We start from the raw sequence: 23,620 nt of genomic DNA, 5'->3' as shown, positions 1-23,620 counted from the left end.
AAATATAATCACAAAGGCTTTTCTGAAGGCAGGACCAGGTCGGCTGAATTCTGAGGCCTGTCTCAAAGATTCTCAGGCCTGTCTCAAAGATTCTCTGCAAACCTTCTGCCTTTTTATTAGGATTCTGATCAAATTTGCACAAGTAGCTATCAACATATTAATGATACAGTACATCATTAATTCTCATTGCCATCTATTGGGCCATTTTCATGTCAACAAGAACTCATTACCATATGGGACAAAACCAAAACATAGGCACCAGAACTTAGATGTGATCAGATATGATGAGGTATAAAAGCCATTACTAGTACATTACATAAAGCATATACAGCACTCTGCATCTAACACGGATCCGATCCGTGTCTGGGAGGCTGATTCATGAAGCGCCCTCATTCAAATGAGGGCGATCGGAATCACGCCCCCAACTGCCTGCCTGGATTGCTCTATAGCAATCCCAGCGCATGTGCAGACCATCTGTAGATGGTCTGTGCGGGACCTCCGGGCACGGCAGAGAATTTTTTTTTTTTTAAACTTGGAGCCTGTGGTTTTAACCCGCTTTAAGCCCACGGGTTAAAACCCCACAGGCTTGCACTCTGGGGAAGGGTGGTAGAATTGGGGCAGGCAGGCAATCGGGGCAGTGGGAGAGTCGGGGTTGCAGGAGTTCGGGGCAGGCAGGATATCAGGGTAGATGGGAGAGTCTGAAAGCAGGAAGCAGGGCTGAAAGCAGGAGTTCAGGGCAGAGAGAAGGGCGGAAGAAGGCAGGGTAGTCGGAAAGGGCTTGAGCAACTGGTCCTCAGCAGTCGCTTGTTTGTGATCGGCCAGCCCAGTCGGTGTTACAGGGTTTTGGTTAGTGAATCGCGTCCCTGCCTACTTTGCATGCGCGGATCAGAGGATGGTCAGCAGAGAGGTAAGTGAATCAGGCCGAAGTAAAATTGGGTCGCAAAGGGGTCGAAAACCGATCGGTATGCGATCGGCTTGCTTAGTGAATCTAGCCCTTAGCTCTCTATCTAAGTTTCTAAAGGCCTCTATTTCTAAAGGCAAATCTTAATTCTCTCTCTTTCTACACACTGCTTAATAACTTTAACTTCTGTCTTCTTTAGCCTCAAGGTTTCTGCAAATGTCCAAGCCGTTTATTTCATAAACAAACTTCTAAATTTCTTTCTCAGAATCAATCAAGGCTGTACTTTTCTTATCAAAGCACAGAGGAATAAAAATATAAACATATGATCCTACAGCAAAAACTCTGTTCTCATGACTAACATTGCTCAGTGAAGCAAAACCCTACTCTCAAATATTTCATAGTGTATATTTTCTGAGGGGGAGGGGGGCCCTCTTCACTTAGTCTCCATTGGGGCCATCATTACCATATTTAGTAAATATGATAACTTTAGCTAAAATGCAGTGGACAATTCAGCAGAAGGATAGATTTTACAAGGAGATGCTGAAAAGTTCAGTCCAACCAACTTTCTAAATCAGGGCTAGGGAACTCCGGTCCTCGAAAGCCATATTCCAATCGGGTTTTCAGGATTTCCCCAATGAATATGCATTGAAAGCAGTGCATGCAAATAGATCTCATGCATATTCATTGGGGAAATTCTGAAAACCTGACTGGAATACGGCTCTCGACGACCGGAGTTCCCTACCCCTGTTCTAAATTCTGAGTGTCATTTTGTCATTGTAGCTGAAAAGAGTGTTTTATTTTGCAAAGTGCCAATTTGTAGAATCGTAATGCTTTGCTTTGACACTACTACTACTATTTATTGTTTCTGTAATGCTACTAGACGCACGCAGCGCTGTACATTAAACATATAAGAGACTGTACCTGTCAACGAAAAGTGTGGAATTTTCAAGTGTGGAACTCTGAGCCATCATGAAGTTCCTATTCCTGCAGAAGAAAACGCCAAAGAAAATTCATAAATGCATGATGCAAACATTGAGTGACAAATGCCCATCATACTTCACAGTGAAGAAGTGGTGTGCAAACTGTTAGCATGGAAATTTTGAGACTGAAGATGCAGCAAAGTCTGGAAGACCTCAAATGGTGTCAACTCCAAAAATTGTTGACCTTATCTATGACCTGATTTTAGCAGATCGGCAAATATTAGCTAGAACAATTGTTGAGACACTACAGATATCCAGGGAATGTGTTGGGTGTATAATCTACAAGCAGCTGGGTATGCAGAAGTTGTCAGCCAAGTGGATACCCAAATGTTTGAAAGCTGACAAAAAATGACATTGAGTGAACACTTCCAAGTTGATTATGTAGCATCTTCAGTGAGCTGGTGCCAGATTTTTGGAATGACTAGTTACTATTGATGAAACATGGTTACACTACTATGATCCTGAGACAAAACAACAGTCCATGCAGTGGTGGCACTCAGGCTCTCCAAGGCCAAGAAAATTCAAGACCCAAAAGTCAGAAGGCAGAATACTACTGTAACTTGCTGTGCCAATTAAAGGAGGCATTGAAAGAAAAAAGGAGAGGGAAGCTATGGAAAGGAATTTTTTTTTTTTGCAAGGCAATGCACCTACTCACAAAGCAAAACAATAGATGTTTTGACGCAGTTGACATTTCAGTGCATAGACCATCCACCCTACTCACCAGATTGATTGATTAATTTATATACCACTTATATCCTAAGTGGTTTACATTCAGGTACTTTAACTGTCCCAATAAGCTCAAACTCTATCTAGTGTACTTGGGGCATTGAGGGGATTAAGTGACTTGCCCAGGATCACAAGGAGTAGCAAGTGATTTGAACCCACAACCTCAGGGTGCTAAAATTGTAGATCTAACCACTATGCCACACGCTCCATCTGACTATTTTCTGTTTCTAAACCTAAAAAAAGAGTTTGAAAAGGCGACAGTTTTTGAGTGATTTGGAAGTGATTGCAGCAGTGGAGCAGTATTTTAATGACCAAACATCACATTTTTTGGAAGAGTTACAGGAACTTCAAACATGATGTGCCAAGTGTGTTGAACTTAGGGGTGAATATGTGAAATAACTTGCAAGTTTCATGGCTGCACGTTATTCCCTTATTGGTTGGGCTGAGAACTTTTCAGCATCCCCTCATAAGAGTTAAGTGAGGTAAATGTTGACTAATGAGGAAGGATAGGGAAAACTTGAGTTATCCTTTTTCTATATACTAGCTGCCAGACAGGCAGAGAATGTTTGCACGTGGGAGAGAGGGAAGCAGTGCTTGTTTGTGGGTATATTTCTAGTAGCTGTGTACATTTTTTAATACTTCATTTCTCTTTTCTGGCAGGCTTATAATATCCATGTGAATGGTGTCTTGCACTGTCGGGTTAGGTACAGCCAACTCCTGGGCCTGCATGAACAGGTAAGCAGATTATCTGTTTGGATGAAAACCTAGCTGTAGTTAGGTCTTTAAACTTTTTCTCTGTGGATTTTTGCTCATTCCTTCAGAAGGATCAGAGAGGAGTTCATGTTGGGCTCTTTGTTGTTGCTGTTGTCATAATGTAATCTGAACTGGCTTGCTAGCTAAGTGGAATATGTTTAACACATTAAACAATCTTAGCTTTTCTGCTAATTGATTAATTCAAGACATGCCCTGTCTCCACAGATGCATTGATTGATAAGATTTTCACCTAACCAGGCTTTACACAACCCTGTGACAAACTCATTCCCTGCCAGAGTCCCTCTCCAGGCATAACGAATCAGTACTTTTAAAGGTCTATAGCTTCAATCATCATTTTGTTTCCTAATTTTTACCCTTCTTTATTCTTACTTTTCTGTAGCACCCATATAGCTATTGCCTTTGCGCGTGGACTCTCCCTAGTGAGTTTACTTTAAAAATGTACTCTCCTTTCATCTTATGAGACTTGGCACCACTATTTTCAGATCCCACTCATCTGTCTTGCATATCCAGGACACATCATCTTCCGAAGAAAACTGAAAACCCATCTGTTCGATACTTAATCTCCTTAACCCTCTCCTCTCTCTCTTTCCCCTTCCTCCCTTCCTCCTCTCTCCCCTCCTTTTTTTTCTCCACTTCCTCTCCCTCCTACCTATCCACCTCCTCTCTCTCCCTCCTCTTTCTCTCCCCTCTTACCTCTCTTTACAGTCGCCTTGAACCTGTATAGGTATGAGCGACGCACAAAGATTAGATTAGAATTCTCACTGTCCAATTAGGAGGCAGGTACTACTCACTCCCTCTCCACCCCAATGACCCCTGTTTACCAATTCCTCTTGCTTCTACTGACCTTCTCCATCCCATCCCCTCCCCCATCCCAAGCCGCTTAACCTGCCACTACCACACCACTCATTTTCCAACCACCACCTTGCCCTCCCTCTTCTTCCCCACCCTTTTCTCAGCCCTACAGCGACTACGATTTCTTCCTTTCATTCAGATATCCCCACTCTACCTATATGCATCTTGTCAACGGTGTAGCCTCAGTGCCTCACCAACACTCACTCATATTCTTCTACTCTTTCTCTTGCTCTCTGCTGGAGACATCAGTCCTAACCCCTGTCCTCCCAATCATCCCTCAGCCTACTCATGGGGAATCATATTGCAATCTAACCAATCTTATTTCTATTCCTCTCCTCCCCCGTTCTTCCTTGCCCTTCTCATTGGCCCTGTGGAATGCCTGCTCCGTCTCCAACAAACTTACCTTCATCCATGACCTCTTTATCTCTAGACAGCTCCACCTGTTAGCACTAACTGAAATCTGGATCTGCCCTGAAGACTCTGCTTCAGCTTCCGCCCTGTGTCATGGAAAGTACCATTTCTTGCACACGCCTCATTCAGATTGCCATGGAGGTGGTGTTGGACTCTTACTTTCACCATCTTGTAAATATCAAGCCCTTCTTCTGCATCAATCTCACAATTCTCCTTCCTTTGAAGTTCACTCCATCCGTCTATTCGCTCCTCTGTCTCCGAGTAACAGTCATTTACCCGACCCCCTGATAAGTCCTTATCCTCTTCCTCACTAACTTTGATTCCTGGCTCTCCTTCCTTGAGCCCTCATCCTTGGCGACTTCAACATCCATGCTGATGATCCCTCTGACTTCTATAGATCTAGATTTCTTGCTCTAACGTCCTCGTACCATCTTCACCTGTGATGCACGGCCTCTACTCACCAGAAAGGCCACTGCCTTGACTTTGACCTCGTCCTCTCCTCCAACTGCTCTATCACTGAAGTCTGCACCTCGAATCTTACCATCTCTGACCATCAGATGTTTACCTTCACAACTCATAACCTCCCCCCCTCAAACCTGACCAATCACTACCCATACATTTAGGAACATTCAGGCTATTGACCCTGACATGCTCTACCACTGCCAGAACTTCCCTAAGTTCCTTCAGTACCTTCTGATGTACACCATCTGGCCCCATTGCTTTGTTCATCTTCATTTTAAATACAATCCTCTGAAAATTGATCAGGGTCTACCACACCTCTATTACTATTTGTACTTGTCTTCTGTGGTCCCGCTCTCAGCGCTTCAGCTGTGAACACAGAACAGAAATATTTGTTGAGCAATTCAGCCTTATCTTTATCAGGTTCTTATTTCTCACCTTCACTTTTGAGTCTCACAATGACACTTTTCCACTTCTTCCTATTACTAATATACCTAAAAAATGTTGTCATCCCCCTTGTTTTACCGTGTTGGTCAGGGCTGGATTAAAGAGTAAACCCAGTAGGCACATGCCTCAGGCCCGAAAACATCAGGGGGGCCCGCTGCCGGTGTGGTGCTTTAATCAGGGCCATTGTTAGGGAAGGGCAAACAGGTAGCTGCCCTGGACCCCACAGCTCCAGGGGACCCACAGTCTAGGCATTTCTTCCCCTAGTTGACCCATCTCCCTTCCTTCCTCTCACCTTCGCGGTCACCTTTCCGTTTCAAACTCAACATTTTCTTTTTCAGATGGGCCCAGCATCAGCATCCATTGCAAGCAGCTGCTCAGCCCAAAGCTTCCCCTCTGAAGCAGCTTCCTGTTTCGCATCTAAGGGGAGGCTTTGGGCTGAGCAGCCACTTGTAAGAAAAATGGTTGCCGACACTGGGGCCTGTCTGAAAAAGAAAATATTTTGATTTTGAAACAGAAATGTGATTGTGAAGGGAGAGAGATAGGCCAACAAGAGAAAGGGGTTAAGTAGTGCTTGAGGTTTGTCTTGTGCCTTCAGGAGTGTGTGGGAAAGCAACATAAGTGGTGGAGAGGTGAGGGGGCAAGATAACTCTATGGAATTGGGTTGGAGGGAAAGAGAGAGAGAAGAGGGCTGGATATTCGATGGAATTGGGTTGGAGAGAGAGAAAGAGGGCAGACTTTGGGAGGGGAGGGAGGTGGAAGCAAATGCTGAATGGAAATGGAGAAAGAAAACACATACTGGATGGAAGGAGGGGATAAAGAAAAAGGTTACATGCTGGATGGGAGAAGAGGATAGAGTTAGTGAGATACTGGAGGAGGTGAAGGAAAGGGGTGGCAAGCTGTGGGTAGACACAGTGAAAAGAGGAAAATGGAGGACTGGATAGTACGAGAGAATTTAATTTAGACAGAGGCAGAAAATAGAGAAGGAAGAAAAGGGAGGAGAGAGAGATGCCAGAGCATGGGGGAAGGGGGAAGAAGAGAGAGATATCAGATGAGTGGGGGAAATGAAGAGAGAGATGCTAAGCGAGGAGTGAAGTAAAGATGGATTGAGAGAGATGCCAGACCACGAGGGGGGGGGGGGAGGAGGAGAAATGGAAGGGGGAGGCAGGCAGTTTCTGGAAGGGGCAGACTGGATGGAAGGAAGAGAATGACAAGAAGATGAGGAAAGCAGAAACCAGACAACAAAGGTAGAAAAAAAATCTATTTTATTAATTTTTTTGCTTTAGAATAAAGTAGTATTATAGCTGTGTTGATAAATGTTTATAAATAGAAAATGGAAATAAGGTGATCCTTTTATTGGGCTAATTTTAATAATTTTTGACTAACTTTTAGAGACCAAATTCTCGGATATTGTAACAGCAGTATACTTTACTGACCTAAGGAAAGAGGTTTTGACCTCTGTAAGGTAATTTTAAAATGTATTAGTCCAATAAAATGGCATTATCTTTTCCATTTTTTGTTTTATTTTTATTTTGTTTTAAATCTTTATTCATTTTTTTGTGTTACAACAAGTGTTACAAATAAACTCAATAGAAACTTAAATACACACTTGACTAACTCATATATTAATATCAAGTTTAACATTAATATAATAATCCCCTGTCCCACCCTCCTTCCCAACCAATAATACATAAATCAATTTTATTATACATTCTTTAAATATTAATTTAGTATGTAATAATCAAAATTGAAAAACCCACCCCATTTCCCTCTTTATAATTATCTTATCATGGGAAAAGTTCATTAGAGAAATCATGTTAACGGTCTTCAGATGTTTCCAGTTTTATTTATGGGAAAAATTATCCTTCTTTACAAAAATCGGTTAATGGTCCCCATATTTTTTTAAATTTATTCATGTATCCTTTGTGTGTTGCAATAGCGAGTTCCATTTTATATATGTGGCATACCGAATTCCACCAGAACATATAATTCAATCTATCATGTTGTTTCCAATTGAATGTAATTTGTTGTATTGCAATTCCAGTTAAAATAAATAAAAGTTTGTTATTACTGGATGAAATTTGGCTTTTTGCTCTCATAGTTGTTCCAAATAATATAGTATCATATGTCAAGGCTACTGGATTTTCTAACATTCTGTTAATTTGGGGCCAAATTGATTTCCAGAATGATAGGATAAATGGACAAAAGAATAAAAGATGATCTAATGTCCCAATTTCAATATGACAGTGCCAGCATCTATTAGATCTTGAACTATCTATTTTTTGTAAACGAGTAGGGGTCCAAAAAGCTCTATGAAGAAGAAAAAACCAAGTTTGTCTCATAGATGCTGACACCGTACATTTTAGCCTCCAAGACCAAAGTCGTGGCCATTGAGATGCACTAATTTGGTGTTTTATCTCAATGCTCCAAATGTCTCTAAGACCATTTTTTGGTTTTTTATTTATATATCCGGATATTAATTTATACCACTGTGCGGCTTTGTGACCTATTGAGTCCATCTGGAAACATAAGAATTCCAAACTGTGATATTTAGCGAGATCTTTCCATTCAGGGAACCCTTTCTGAATAGATTGCTTCAATTGCAACCATTTAAAATATTGTGTTTTATTGAGACCAAATTTTTGTTGCAATTGTGAAAACTCCAGCAATTTATCATTTTTAATTACATCATCCAAAGTGCGAATGCCTGCTATCATCCAATGTTTCCAGATGACTTTAAAACCGTGGCTTGGACGCGAACGATGACGGTTGGATGAAGAAAGAGCTCCGTATAGACAAGCTTAAATTTCAGAAAAACTACAAAAAAAAAACGTTCTTGATGGCATAATAAATTGGAGTTTGCCTCTTTGAGTGGGTCGGAGAGATATTTGAAGGAGAAATTCGGGAGAAAGAGGTGCCGTTTTTGTTTGTTTCCTGGGAGGCGAGGTGAAGGGCTGAATCCGTCTCAGCGGCTTTTCAGTGTTGCCATGGAGGGCTGGTCCGGTACGTCGTGAGGCCAGGGAGGCTTTCCTTCCCCTCCTCTTTGGCACGATTAAAGCTCTCCGGCGTAGAGCGCAGGAGGAAAGATTTCCCGAAGGTGGGGTTTTGCAGGCGGTTGCTCGGTGCACCACGACCGCGGCCATCTTGGATCGGAAAAAAAAGAAAAATTGAAAAAGTCTGGGACTGCCGGTGAGCTGCCTAGTGACAGGGATAAAGGTTTTTTTTTTTAAAAGATGCCTGATGCCTGTCAAACTAGGGAAATGGGCTGCTTTGAAATAACTGTCCTCTGCTGGAGATGAGGCGAGGTCTACAGTGAAATCTACTTGGCAACGGTTTTTTTTTTAACTATTTCCTTGCTGCTAACTTCAAAAATAAACTGTGAAGGATCAGTATAAATGTCAATCTCTGCTGCTGTAATTGAAGAGATTCAGATATAGGAGATTGTAGGTTTTTGGGCTCTGAGAAAAGGACAAATAAAAGGATTGGTAACTTCTTTGACCTGAAGAAAAAGTGACATTGAGGCAGTTGAGAGACACTGAAATACATATACATGCACATTGAAAGATTAAAGTAAATATACTGCATGGAATATTGCTCTCCTCGGTAAAGGCTGCGATTGGGCTTGTAAGAGGAGAGCCAGAAAGGAAGGCTGCAAAATTTTTTTCAGCTGAGGCTGGATGCCAACAAAGAGTTTGCAATAGAGCCTAAGACAAATAACTTACAGTTGCTTTAAGAATACTGAAAAAAGGGGCGTGGCTTGGACGAATGGTTGGATAAACGAATAGCTCCTTATATGCAAATATATTAAAAAGAATTACTACCAAATATTTTAAAGAAACTAAAATATATATTGAAATATGACTTCAACTAAACAAAATAAAACTGACTTGGGAGCTGGAACATCGGGAAGCAATAAGAGGTCGAAACCTGAGCCAGGTACACCCTCTAAAATCCCATTACCAACAGAAAAAGTTTGTAAAGTGATTTTTTAATGGGGTTTGTTGTTTTGTTGTTTTTTTTTGCAAATTTACATCTGCTGTCTTTATATTTTGTATAGTATTAGGGGACATGCACCACTATTTCTGTGGTGTTGCATTGTATGTAGAGCCTGGCTTCTTTATGGTTCAGTTTTTTTATACATATTTCTATTTTTGACCCCCCCCCTTTATTTTTATTATTTTTTTTACAAAAGAGCAGAAGAGGTTTGTAGCACCGGCTGAATGCTCTGCACTGCTCAGAAGCTTATAGGAACTCTGACTATTGGAGCAGTGCAGAACATTCAGCACGCCAATCAGCACTAAAAACTTCTTCCGTGCTTATGTAAAAAAAAAAACACCAAAAACCCCCCATAATGGCAGCAGAAATATTCTACCTATAGGGAGGGGGGGTGCACGCTCAGAGAGAAACCCTGCGGCAGCTGGAAGATGCAGCACCTGCACGTGAACCTCTGACCCTACAGGAGGTGCCTCGCAGCAAAAGGTAAGTCAACTGGCCGGCGCTGCTCTTTCTCCTCAGTGTGCCATGGTACACTTGGAATCTCATGAGGCACACTAGTGTGTCGCAGCACACAGTTTGTGATACACTGTTCTAGACAAACAAGACAGATAGGCAGGGGTGTTAAAGTCCCTCCTCAAGGGCCGCAATCCGGTCGGGTTTTCAGGATTTCCCCAATGAATATGCATAAGATCTATTAGCATACAATGAAAACAGTGCATGTAAATAGATCTCATGCATATTCATTGGGGAAATCCTGAAAACCCGACTGGATTGCGGCCCTCGAGGAGGGACTTTGACATCCCTGGGTTAGGGAGTTGCGCTCAGCTGAAAGCATCCTTTATAGAATAGTGCTGAATAGCACTTTATTTTTGGTGCCAATTTTTGAGTGCCATTTATTGAATGTCGTAATATGTATGTGAATACTTGAACAGTTACACCTGACAATGGAACTTCAACGCATAAAGCTTGCTGAAGGGTGACAGATATGGTACTTAGCAGCACAAGGAGGCTCTTGCAGGCATAGCACCTGATATTTTGAAAGTTTTAATCAATTAGCATCTCCTTGATGGTCCCAGATCCTTGAAGCTCGTTTGAGACTGGAATGATATTCTGAGTGCATCAAATGAGAGGTGGCACTTGCCTCCATGTACATGTGCATCAGATTGGGAGTAGTGTCCAGTATCTCTTTGGTCTTGGATCAGTGCAAAGATAATTTGTACGAATGCATCATCTTCCTTTGGGCAAGAGCACCATATTTTCTACCATTCCTGCTAAAGTGCTCAGAGTCTATTAGTTAGTTCAGACTTGAACAAGAAGTTTGGCTTCCTTCTTTGAGTCTATTAAAAGGCTTCCACACTGAAGGAATCAGGATCTCCCTCAGCACCTCTGAGTCTGGGTTCTTGGGTTTCCCATTTCATTTTTGTTTGTACGTTTTTTCTAATATGTAGTCTTAGTCTTTATTAGGTGATAGTCTGGGTTTTCTGGACTTGGTGCTGGTATGGCATGTAAATTTCTGAGTGCAGGCTCATGCGTTACATAACACATTGGCAGTGAAGGAGAAACTGTGTGTACAAGAGAGGAAAATTGTGTGCTAGGGAATGGAAAAGTGAAAAATAGAGGGGGGATAGGATTAGGGTAGAATGGGGGGATAAGAGGAAAGAAGGCAGAGGTAAGAGATAGAGAAAGAGGAAGGAAGAAACAGGAAGATAAGAGGGGGAGACTTGCCGAGAGGAAGGGTGGGATGAGAGATGAGTGGGAAGGGGCAGAAGTAGAGAAGAGGGAAAGGATGGTGTAGAGGAAAGAAGAAACGTGTTTGAGAATTAGATGGCTTATCCAGCATTCTTTGGTCGTGAACACAAGCAGAGCTTTTATTGGAAAGCCCTGGATTAGTTTATCAAGAGAGTGTGTTTGAGAAGAGAAGGAGAGGGAGCAGAAAATAGAAGAATATAGGCAAGATAAAGAAGGGAAAAGAAATAGTCTGTAAACAAGTCAAAGAAAGAATATGACAGAAAAATCTAAAGGACAAAATGGGTAACAGAAGAAGAAATCTTAGAAATTGGAGGGGGAAACATGGAAAAAGGGGAAACAATTTAGGAAAAGCTAGAGGAATGAAAATCTAAATAAAAGAATAAAAGCCTATGAAGAAGTAAAGATCTTTAAATACAGCTGAACGGGTGGAAAGTAGATACTAGTGATGATAGACCTGGCAGGAAGGGATATAGGCTGAAAGGATGATATATGTAAAAGTTTGTATGTTGGTGGTGGGTAGAGAGCGAGCGAGCGAGCTAATAAATACCCATCTGAGGGGAGGGGGAGAAAGTCTCCCCCCCCCCCAGTAAACTGAGCCCTTGTCCTCCTCTTCCCCCAAACAAAGCAGGCAAACTGTGTCTGTATGTGTTCTTCATTAATATTAATGAAAATGAATGATTCAGAATCCTAGAATAAACTTGAAGAGATTTCCTATGTACATCCCCAATTCTGGGTCTCCAGGTACCAGAATAATCCTTTTTTCAGGGGGCTGTTCTGCTACCTTGAGCCCTATTTGCCTCTCTCTTCCCACACTTATCATGTTGACTTTTTTTAGTTTAGTTTTGTTAGTGATTTGGCTATCTTCTTTCTTATCCTCAGCTAAGAAAAGAGTACGGTACCAATGTGGTCCCAGCCTTTCCTCCCAAGAAGATTTTTACTCTCACAGCTGCAGAGGTGGAGCAAAGGAGGGAACAGCTAGAGAAGTACATGCAGGCTGGTGAGTTGCTGCTGCTCTTATGCTGGCAGTGTAGGCTCGTCACCACTGTCCTAGGGGAAAAAAGAAACATCTACATGCACAGTGATTATTCTTATAGCTATGTTAAGAGGCCTGAAGTTGAGGCCAGTGTTTGAGAAGTCCTCTGAGGCTCTTGGGAGTGGAGGTGATCTGACAGTGCTTGAGAATTCGATCTGTGTTGGATCCTGCAGTGCTCTGATTGTGACATATATTAGAATTTTATGGCTGTCAATTCTAGTACATTAATTTGATAATGCACCTCTCATGACTGTGTTTTGTGAATCCCTAGTGCGTCAAGATACATTACTGGGAGCCAGTGAAACATTTAACAGCTTCTTGCGGAAAGCCCAGCAGGTAAGTAAAATTTAAACTTGAAATATAGACATGACAATAAATTAAATCTCCTGGATCCACAGCATCCTCTATCATAGCCTCTATTGGAAAAGTTTACTTATTGCATCCGACTTTGCACCTTTTTTATATATTTGTGTCTGTCATAACTACCTCCTTCCTCCTGGGATATTGTAACAAATGGTTTCCCTTTCCTTCTTTCCTTTGTTGCTTCTCTTCTATTTTATATATGCTTCTGGTGCTGCTTCATGTGTGTGAGGTGTGGTTGCCAGTGCTAAACCCTGTAGGGTTTTTATTTGTAAGGAAACGCAGCAGATCCCCACAGAAGAGGTACAACTGGAGGTGTCTCTTTCAAATGGTCAGAAAATCAAGGTCACAATTCTTACGTCAGACCGGACAGAGGAGGTGCTGGAAGTAAGTATGAAATCTGGGTGTTTCAGTGCCATTTACAGTGGTGGTTTCACTTTATTTTTGCCAGGTTGGTATGCTGTTTGATGAAAATGTTTAATGAATTTGATTAACCACTCTTCAAATACAGAATGTCAATTCAAATAAATAAACTAAAAGTAATAGTTGAAGCAAAGAAAAAGTGAGGGAGACAGTAGGAAAAATGGTACATGAGGTTGGGGAGAGGAAATAGGGATATGCTGTCCTGCAGTGGCAGAAGGGAATAAGTCCAATTTGCTCAAAAATAAGTTAAATGTCTTATTTATAATTCAGGAAGTATGTCCCATCATAATGTACAGTATATTGGACGTCTGTGTAGCCTCTTCAGGATCCCCCAATATGTTAAAGGCAAATAAGTTAATTGCAAAGATGCAAAGCAAAACTGGTAGGTTTTTTCCCTATTTTCTCACAAATCAGCCAGAATGGATGGACTTTAGTTGTTGAGGGGCAGCAAAGGTCTAAGGCAGGGAATGCTGAGCATATTTTAACAAAATTACCCCAAAATAAAATTATTTCCTGAACTGAGAAGAAAAAATCTTAGTATCAAGGATGAAAAACCAAGAAAAAATCATCCCAAGTTTTTAGGCCATCTTTAAAGTTCTTATAGGGAGGTCACATGATACAGTGAGGAGTGCAGATGCGGTTCCTGCAGCTTCCGGGCCCTCGCTCACACTATCTTTGATTTTGCTTACTTCGGGATCCGTTGTCTCTCTCTATCACTATATTCCAGCAGCGGCCCCTTTATGGACCAATTTGTTTCAAAATTGGGTGGCAGTATGGCGAGCCAAACGGCGACAAAAGATAAGGAACAGCTGAGGCCTATGGAAGACAAGATGGCCGAAGCTGGCACATTACAGCAGGTGAATTTTTCAGAGACTCACTGCGGCCACTAACCTCCACCGTGATGATCACATTAGCGCCACAAATGGAGAAGCTCTCAGGGTAGATTTCCCATCTGGAAACCCTTTTGGGAGAAACCCTCAGTCGCACTAGTGAGTTGGAGACGCACGTCTCCTTGGTGAAGGACTCCTTGCATACCATGGACACTCAGCTGTCTCAACTGGAAAAATGCTTGACTGAACACGTAGAGAAATTGGAGGATATTGAAAACCAGTCCCTAAGGGATAATCTCAGATTCATTAGTGTGCCGGAGACCCTCTCTGATCGGTAGCTGGGTGCCGTGCTCAAAGACTGGCTTGTTGCAGAATTCCCTTTGCCGGACGGCATGGGGTCTCTGTCAGGAGCGCGTGCACTGTGTGGGCCGGCTGATGGAGGATTGCCAGCAGCCCCAGCCTGTGGTAGTTAAGTTGCATAACTATCTCCACAAAGTAGAGATTTTGCGGCAGTACAGGCTCAAGAGAGACAGCCTCAAATATGACGGAGCCCTGATATGCATATTCCAGGACTACTCGGTGTCTCTTCAAGATCACAGGTGGAAATTCCAGCCATTGTGCACCAATCTGGCAGCAAAGAAGACTCGTTTTTTATTCCTGTACCCTGCACTTCTAAAAATCCATGATAATGGGGTTTGGCACACTTTTGACACAGTGGAGGCAGCCCAGGACTTTGTGGTGTTACTTCCTCAATGGAGTGGACTTTGCACTGCTTATTGTGGCTGCCTCCCTGAGAGGGGTGCTGTAACTCCTGGTGGCTGGTAAAGTAGTCATGGCAGCTGCAGGATTTTGAGCTTTCTTCTCTGTTGTGTTACACTGAGTTATAGAATCTTCTTTTGTTCCTGCTGATCCTGAGCATGTACTTTGCTGTCTGGATGTGGGTGTGGGCCCATTGCACCTTTGTGACCTCCTGGGATTACACATGATATGGGATCTGTTAGTGGATGGAGATTATTTTTTTTAGGGGGGGTTGGGGATGGGTGGGGGGAGGGGGGCAGGGATGGGAAGGTTTCAGGGGGACTGACATGAAGCCTTCCTTTCGACATCAACTCTGATGTCGGAAGACTTCCGGTTCGGCTATATGTGGCATGCTGCAGGCAGAAAAAGAAGATGAGCCCCTCAGCTCAAGCTGCCTCCAACCGCACGGGATCCCCGTGACCCAAAGGGGGAACCCACAGGATCCCCGCAGGATTCTTGTCATCCTCGTTCCCGTGCAGCTCTCTAGCCACAAAGCACTCCGCTGCCTGTTCTTCTTGGAACAATCATGGCACAGAACAGTGTTTCCCCATCAGCCGATGGGATGCATGACAACAAAGAACTCTCTCTTCTTCATGCTTAATCCTACAAATGCTCAGCCGAACTCTCCAAGTTCAGACCTGATCTCCTCAAAGACCAAACTCCACTCAGTTCAGTTTTTTTGCAGCTTCTCTCTTTGGCCAAGCACAGATAACACACATGGAGCAAATGGGACCTGTCCACTAGGTTATTGGCAGACACCCAGAAGAATAGTGAATAGGCTTGTTGATGAGTCCTCTGGTCAAAGTCCCGCCAAGATGATAACAGAACAAGACAAGTTCACAGCAATGTCTGTGAAGCTCTCTGCTCCACATTTGCACTGTAACAAGTGAAGCCCACAAGAGGTAGATGACGTTGGCTGTGAACACACAGCATGTAAACAAGTAAAAGACAGGATCCATAATGCCTTTGGAGAAAAAAATGGTTCATTGCCTAAAGTCTCCAAAAGGTAAGCAGCTATAACCTAACATAGTAACATAGTAGATGACGGCAGATAAAGACCCGAATGGTCCATCCAGTCTGCCCAACCTGATTCAATTTAAATTTTTTTTTTTTTTTAATTTTTTTCTTCTTAGCTATTTCTGGGCAAGAATCCAAAGCTTTACTGTGCTTGGGTTCCAACTGCCGAAATCTCTGTTAATACTTACTCCAGGCCATCTACACCCTCCCAGCCATTGAAGCCCTCCCCTGCCCATCCTTCACCAAACGGCCATACACCGACACAGACCGTGCAAGTCTGCCCAGTAACTGGCCTAGTTCAATATTTAATATTATTTTCTGATTCTAAATCTTCTGTGTTCATCCCACGCTTCTTTGAACTCAGTCACAGTTTTACTCTCCACCACCTCTCTCGGGAGTGCATTCCAGGCATCCACTACCCTCTCCGTAAAGTAGAATTTCCTAACATTGCCCCTGAATCTACCACCCCTCAACCTCAAATTATGTCCTCTGGTTTTACCATTTTCCTTTCTCTGGAAAAGATTTTGTTCTACGTTAATACCCTTCAAGTATTTGAACGTCTAAATCATATCTCCCCTGTCTCTCCTTTCCTCTAGGGCAGCGATGGCGAACCTATGGCACGCGTGCCAGCTGTGGCACGCGAAGGCCTTGCAGCTGGCACGCGGGAAGGTCCGCAATAGAGAGCTGCACGGGACGCACCCTAGGGTCGCGGGGATCCCGTGGGGACGCCTCCGAGGGTCGCGGGGTTCCTGCGGGGCTGGATGTACTAAGTCGCGCGGCTTTTCTCCCTACCTGCTCTGCTTGCAGCACAAAGCCGAACGGAAGTCTTCCCGACGTCAGCGCTGACGTCGGAGGGGAGGGAGGGCTTAAACAAAGCCCTCCCTCACTCCGACGTCAGCGCTGACGTCGGGAAGACTTCCATTCGGCTCTATGCTGCAGGCAGGGTAGGTAAGGAGGAGTAGCCTCGCGGCTCGAGTGGCTACTAAGGGAGGGGGGCGGTCCGCCCCGCCCCATGTGCAGCATAGCCGGCCAGGTCCCCTTACTTTTGTGGCGCTAACCCGACCCACCGACAACAGCCCTGGTCCGACAAACCTCCCTGCCCTTAACCGCAAATCTAAATTACCTTCTTACAGCAGCTGTAAGAAGGAAATTTAGATTCGCGGTTTAGGGCAGGGAGGTTTGTCAGACCGGGGCTGTTGTCGGTCTGTCGGTCGGGGAAGCCCCACAAAAGTAAGGGGACCTGGCCGGCTGTGCTGCACCCAGGGCGGGAGAGAAGGCGGGGGGAGAAGGACGCTGAAAGCACTGGGGAAGACAAAGGGGTGGAGAAGGACGCTGAAAGGCCAAGGGGAAGACGGGGGGGGAGGAAGGACACTGAAAGCATTTGTGGAAGACAGAAGGGGGAGAAGGACGCTGACAGGACATGGGGAAGACGGGGGGGGGGAGAAGGACGCTGAAAGCACATGGGGAAGACAAAGGGGTGGAGAAGGACGCTGAAAGGACATGGGGAAGATGGGGGGGTGGAGAAGGACGCTGAAAGGCCATGGGGAAGACGGGGGGGGTGGAGAAGGACGCTGAAAGGCCATGGGGAAGACAGAGGGGGGAGAAGGACGCTGACAGGACATGGGGAAGATGGGGGGGGAGAAGGACGCTGAAAGGAAATGGGGAAGACAGAGTGGGGAGAAGATGCTGGCAGGGAAGAAGACAGAGATGCCAGACTATGGGGGGAGCGGAGGGAAGAAGATGGGTGCCAGACCAATTTGGAACGGGGGAGAAAGGGAGAGGCACAGTAAGAGCAAATGGAAGACGTAGAAGGAAGAGAGACAGTGGATGGAAGGAACTGAATGAGAACATGAGGAAAGCAGAAACCAGGCAACAAAGGTAGGAAAAGAATTCTATTTCTTTTTTTCTTTTTTTTTTGCTTCAGGATAAAGTAGTATATTAGTTGTGTTGATAAAAATTTATAAACAAAAGAGGCTCTGGTAGAAACCCGTTTACAAAGTGTGTATTCTTCCCAATTAATATTTCCAAATTAATAAAGTCTTTTTGCTTATTTGTAAATGGGTTTCTACCAGAGCCTTTAATTCAGTAGCATAATTAAATGAAATAACTATTTTGACGTTTATAGGGATGGGCGGGGACGGAGGGGATTCCTCACGGGGACAGGCGGGGACGGAGGACATTCCTCGCGGGGACGGGCTGGGACGGAGGGATTCCTCACGGGGACGGGTGGGGACGGGTGAGACTTTGGCGGGGATGGGTGGGGACGGGTGGGATTTCTGTCCCCGCGCAACTCTCTAGTCCGCAATTAAGATATGCGGCACGGCGGGAGGCGAGTGTGCCGGTGTCTGCTTTGCAGCTCACCTGGCAACAGGGCCAGACTGGCCATTGGGAGGACCGGGCATTGTCCCGGTGGGCCGCGGCCCATCCTCCTGTGCTGGCTGCAGTCCTGTGAGTGGATGTTTAGCCTGCCTGTCTTCCCCTTAGTATCCTATGAGCCAGGCAGTGTGTGAGGGGGAAGTGGGGAGAGGAAGAGAAGCTTCACACTGAGTCTGTCACAGGAACTCAGTGAGGCTGTAGTGTGACTCCACATGTGACATCTGTAATCAGGAACAGTTCCTAGTGCTCCCATGCTAGAGAGGTGAGGATATGGGGGGATGTTAATGTGTCTAATAATGTGCTCCTCTGTAAAAACCTCTGTATCTTCCATGGGGGACATGCTAAATTCGAGGAAATAAAAAAGCTGCTTATGATGATTGCATAGAGAAGTTCAGTAAGCTGAGAGGAGGGCTGGGCTCTCTGTGAACAACCAACACACTAATCTTCTGCGCTGTACCTTATGGAAAACTCAGTATAGCAAAAAACAGTAAAGTGTATATGTGGCCCTTCACAGTGCTTTTGTAAACATCATAATAAAATAACAAAGGCTCCAATAATGAAAAATAAAAGTCCTTTTCCCATACACTCAGGTTGCACAAGTCCGGTTTTCACCCGGACAGTATATTTTTTGACCAAAACGGATGTCTACAATTAGTAAAATTCCCCAATCACATATTTTTTTAATGGGGACGGATTTGTATACAGCACTTCATTAGATTTTTTTTATTATACAAATTTTATCTTTTTGTAGACTTGAAGTCTTGAACAAAGAAAATGAGTACAGCAAAAAAAGCAAAAACAGATAGTGGAAGACCATTCCAAGAGGCCTGGACAGAGACATATGGAGTGATTGAACGCAGTGGGAAAGCATTGTGTATTATGTGTAATGAAAGTGTTGTGTCTCGCACATCAAGTGTCAAACGTCACTTTGAGACCAACCATAACAGTGTTGCTGAACTTGGTTTAGCTCAAAGAAAAGAGTTCCTTGTAGGAAAATTAAAGAAATATCACTCCCAGTCTCTTAGTTTTAGCAACTATCTTTCAAAAACTAATCATCTTACAGTTGCCAGCTTTCAAATTTCACTGTGCATGGCAAAACATGGTAAGCCACTCTCTGATGGAGATTTTATCAAAAAGGCAATTTTGGCTGGGAGTAATTCACTCTTCCATGATTTCCAAAACAAGGATAAAATTGTGCAGCGCATCTCTGAGATGCCGCTAAGCAGAAATACTGCAAAAGATAGGGTTCTGCGAATGGCTGCTGATGTTAGTCAACAGCTTACTTGCGACTTACAAAAAGCACCCTTCTACTCCATGTGCTTGGATGAAAGTACAGATATTACTAACCATGCAAGACTAGCGCTCATTTTGCGTTATGCTACTGGTGACATCATGAGAGAAGAGATGGTAAAACTGCTGTCTTTGCCTGGAAGAACACAAGGGACAGATATCCACAATGCTGTGATGGAGGCTTTTTCATCACTAGAAATAAGTCCAGAAAAAGTGGTTTCAGTTACTAGCGATGGAGCACCTAGCATGGTGGGGACAACATCAGGATTCATTCATTTCTTTGCTAAGGAAGCAAAACATCCACTGATTCAATTTCACTGCATAATACATCAAGAGGCTCTCTGCGCCAAAGAAAGCAGCAAAAAACTTGACGATGACCTCAAACATGTAACAAAAATGGTGAACTTCATCATGGTGCGTGCTCTTAATTTTCGACATTTTCAAGCCCTTCTTGATGAGGTTCAGGCACAATATAACACTTTACTGATGTACAATAATGTCCGGTGGCTGAGCAGAGGACGAGTGTTAGAGAAATTTGTGGCCTGCTTGGAAGAAGTTAGGCTATTTATGAACGAAAAGGGGGAAGACTATCCTCAACTTACCAACTCATGTTCTTTACAGATTTTACTAACCACTTTAATGTACTAAACAAAAAATTAACAAAAAATTACAAGGCATGGGAAAAACAGCAGAAAGCATGTTTAGTGACATTAAAGCTTTTGAGAGAAAATTGCATGTTTTTGAAAAAGACCTTGAGAGTGGACAGCTAAAATATTTTCCCAACCTAAAAATACATTTGGATAATTCTACAACATTTGTGGACAGTCATAAAAAACACCAGGAAATCCACAAAGCATATTCCACCATTGTAGCCGAAGCAAAGGAGAATTTTAGTAAAAGATTTTCTCAGTTCCGTAAGATGGAGACAACCCTTTCATTTATAACTTCCCCAGAAAAGTCCACATTTGAAGATCTTGATCTTTCCTGCTTATAGTGGTTGGATATTCAAAATTTGGAAATGGAGCTACTGGAATTTCAAGAAAGCTCTATCTGGAAAAGTAAATTCAATGACCTGCGTGCGGCTCTTGAACGTATTGAGTGTGAAAGGGTGACAAATGAAATCACTGCTAGCAGTTCTGTAAATGAAATCCTAAAAGCGTGGAATTCTCTGCCAGACAATTTTAAGTCCATGAAAGCACTTGGGATTGCTCTTCTTACTTTGTTTGGGTCATCCTATGCTTGTGAGCAGCTGTTTTCAGCTTTGAATCATATAAAATCTGATGCTAGAAACAGATTAACGGATGACATGAGTGCTGCATGTGTTGCTCTGAAATTAACACACTATGAGCCAAGGATTGACAAGTTATCAGCATGCATGCAACAACAAAAATCACATTAATTTTTTTCAGAGCATGCCCAATGCATATGTTTACATGAAGCAGTGTTTTCAGTTTGCAGTTAAGACACTTTCTAAGTTATTTAAATATTATTTAAAGATGTTATTTAAAAAAGGGACTTTACATGGCCCTGTTGTATTCCAATCTGGAATTTCCAATAAAAACGGTTGGTTTAATTGAAAGCTCTTTTGTTTTCTTTACATCATATTATTAGAAATGTAATGATTTAACTATTTTCTAATTTGATTGTAAATTTTACAAAAAAACATGTATAGACTCTTTGGGAATACACACCGAGTCTTGACAAAGTTAACAGTTTTAAGAAGTTTATCTTTTTTTTTACTCAGGATACATTTGCCCCAGGTACATTAGATAGATTGTGAGCCTACCGGGACAGATAGGGAAAAATGCTTGAGTATCTGAATAAATTAATGTAAACCGTTCTGAGCTCTCTTGGGAGAACGGTATAGAAAATTGAATAAATAAATAAAATAAATAAAATAAAATAAATAAATAAATAAAATAAATAAAATAATAAATAATAATGCATTTAAAATATATTGTGTAACTGAATCAAATTCTTCCTAAATTCATTAAATTGAATGAAATCATTAAAACATTATAAATTGCCAATAAATTGAAATGAAAACCAAAGGATTGTGAATCAAATTGATTCTCTGACAATACAAAGATTCCAACCTTTAAAAATGATGTTACATAGTTCAGGCAACTTTATAAAGAGTTTTTAGATACTAAAATCTTGTTATTAAGGTTTAATTGACGTGCTGGCACTTTGAGGAAATTCTTTGGTTTTGTGCGGCAGTTTGGGCACTCGGGCTCAAAAAGGTTAGCCATCACTGCTCTAGGGTATACATATTCAGGGCTTCTAGTCTCTCCTCATACGTCTTCTGGCGCAAGCCTCCTATCATTTTCGTCGCCCTCCTCTGGACCGCCTCAAGTCTTCTTACGTCTTTCGCCAGATACGGTCTCCAAAACTGAACACAATACTCCAAGTGGGGCCTCACCAATGACCTGTACAGGGGCATCAACACCTTCTTCCTTCTACTGACTACGCCTCTCTTTATACAGCCCAGCATCCTTCTGGCAGCAGCCACTGCCTTGTCACACTGTTTTTTCGCCTTTAGATCTTCGGACACTATCACCCCAAGGTCCCTCTCCCCGTCTGTGCATATCAGCTTCTCTCCTCCCAGCATATACGGTTCCTTCCTATTATTAATCCCCAAATGCATTACTCTGCATTTCTTTACATTGAATTTTAGTTGCCAGGCATTAGACCATTCCTCTAACTTTTGCAGATCCTTTTTCATATTTTCCACTCCCTCTTCGGTGTCTACTCTGTTACAAATCTTGGTATCATCTGCAAAAAAGCACACTTTTCCTTCTAACCCTTCAGCAATGTCACTTACATACATATTGAACAGGATTGGCATCGCACTCGACAATATTAGCTTGATTTTTTCTGGACTGCAGGTATATATTCTCACAACCTGACTGCTTCCCCTAGTTGGCTTTTATTTATTTATTTTATTTTAAAAATTTATGAATCTAAGTGATGTAGCTTTGTTACTGAACTGCAGGTCCTGCAAGCTGATATTGGGTGGGAAGGTATTGACATAAATGGAGTATGGATAACGTGACCATTTATTTTTTTCATCAAAAAAGGACATCTATTAATTGTCAGTCCCGTCTCCAATCCTGCCCTAGCCCCGCCCCCCCCAATCCCGCCCCCAATTTCTTCCATTCATTGTTCATGTACACATGGAGGGGCATAATCGAAAGGAACATCTAAGTCCGTTTTCATATAAGTTGCAAGTCGTTCAATGTAAAAAACAGCCAAGGACACATTTTCGAAAAATACATCCAAAATTTTTTTTGCTTCGAAAATCATCTAACTATACATCCTGCAGATCTGATCATCCAAGTCACTAAATCATCCATCTTTATACCACATTTTCGTCCAACTTTTCGTCAATGCCTAGAACGAGCCCTGTTGGACGTGGGAGGGGTCTACAAAGTGATGGACTGAATGAACACCCAGACATGGCACCTAAATAGTGGGGTACCTTACAGGACACTGCTGTGAACTTCACAAAAAGAGTGCCATGTCTTCTTCTCACCACAGCTCCCTTTATAGGTCATGGTGAGCCCCCCAAACCACCTCCAGAATCCCCTAGACCCACTTATCTACCACCCCAATAGCCCTTATGGCTGCAGGAGCCACTTATATGGCAGTACAAAAGGGTTTTGTGGGATGTATCGAGGAGTGCACATATTTAAGTATCAATGCAGTGATTACAAGGGCTTATGGGTATGGGTCCTCCTCTCCTCGACTTAAGCTGCCTCTGTGCTGGACAACTAGGCTTTCCTTTGCCAGGCTGCCAGGTGATGATGGTCTGAAGGCTGAATTTTAAAGGTGTGATTACAATTTTTATGGGATTGGGGGTGGGGGTTGGTGATCACTGGGGTAGTGTGTGGGGGTATGTATTATGTGTTTTCAGTGCTTATCTGGTGACTTTAGGTGGGTTTTTGTGACTTAGAATATGTTTTAAATGGTCTAAGTTACAATGTCCAAGTTCCATCGATCCTGGACTGTATAACTTTCGGTTATACATGCTGTACAACTAAATCTAAGCCGGCCCATGTCCCGCAGAACTCCCGCTCTCAACACTCCTCCTGAAACGCCTCATTTAGCTTTGGTCGTTCAGCGGCACTATGAACGTCATCTCCGACATCAGAATTGACATTGGGAAGAAGGCTTCTGGGTGGCGATTAGCAGCAGCAGG

The 23,620-nt window shown here is 43.0% G+C and overlaps 1 protein-coding gene across 2 annotated transcripts in view; it reads left to right on the top strand.

Annotated features, from left to right (window-relative positions):
• Positions 1–23,620, top strand: part of SNX17 (sorting nexin 17) — a 149,845-nt gene that overhangs the window by 78,950 nt on the left and 47,275 nt on the right. For both annotated transcript variants that reach the window (XM_033938345.1, XM_033938346.1), the window contains exons 2-5: positions 3,268–3,342; positions 12,172–12,289; positions 12,597–12,661; positions 12,962–13,072. In XM_033938345.1, coding sequence (XP_033794236.1) covers positions 3,268–3,342; positions 12,172–12,289; positions 12,597–12,661; positions 12,962–13,072 — 369 coding nt within the window. The remainder of the gene's footprint in view (positions 1–3,267; positions 3,343–12,171; positions 12,290–12,596; positions 12,662–12,961; positions 13,073–23,620) is intronic.

The sequence above is a fragment of the Geotrypetes seraphini genome, chromosome 3 (genome assembly GCF_902459505.1).
Source record: "Geotrypetes seraphini chromosome 3, aGeoSer1.1, whole genome shotgun sequence".
NCBI classification, from domain to species: Eukaryota; Metazoa; Chordata; class Amphibia; order Gymnophiona; family Dermophiidae; genus Geotrypetes; species Geotrypetes seraphini.
The sequence above is the reverse complement of the archived record's forward strand: the minus strand, read 5'-3'. Positions and strand labels throughout refer to the sequence as shown.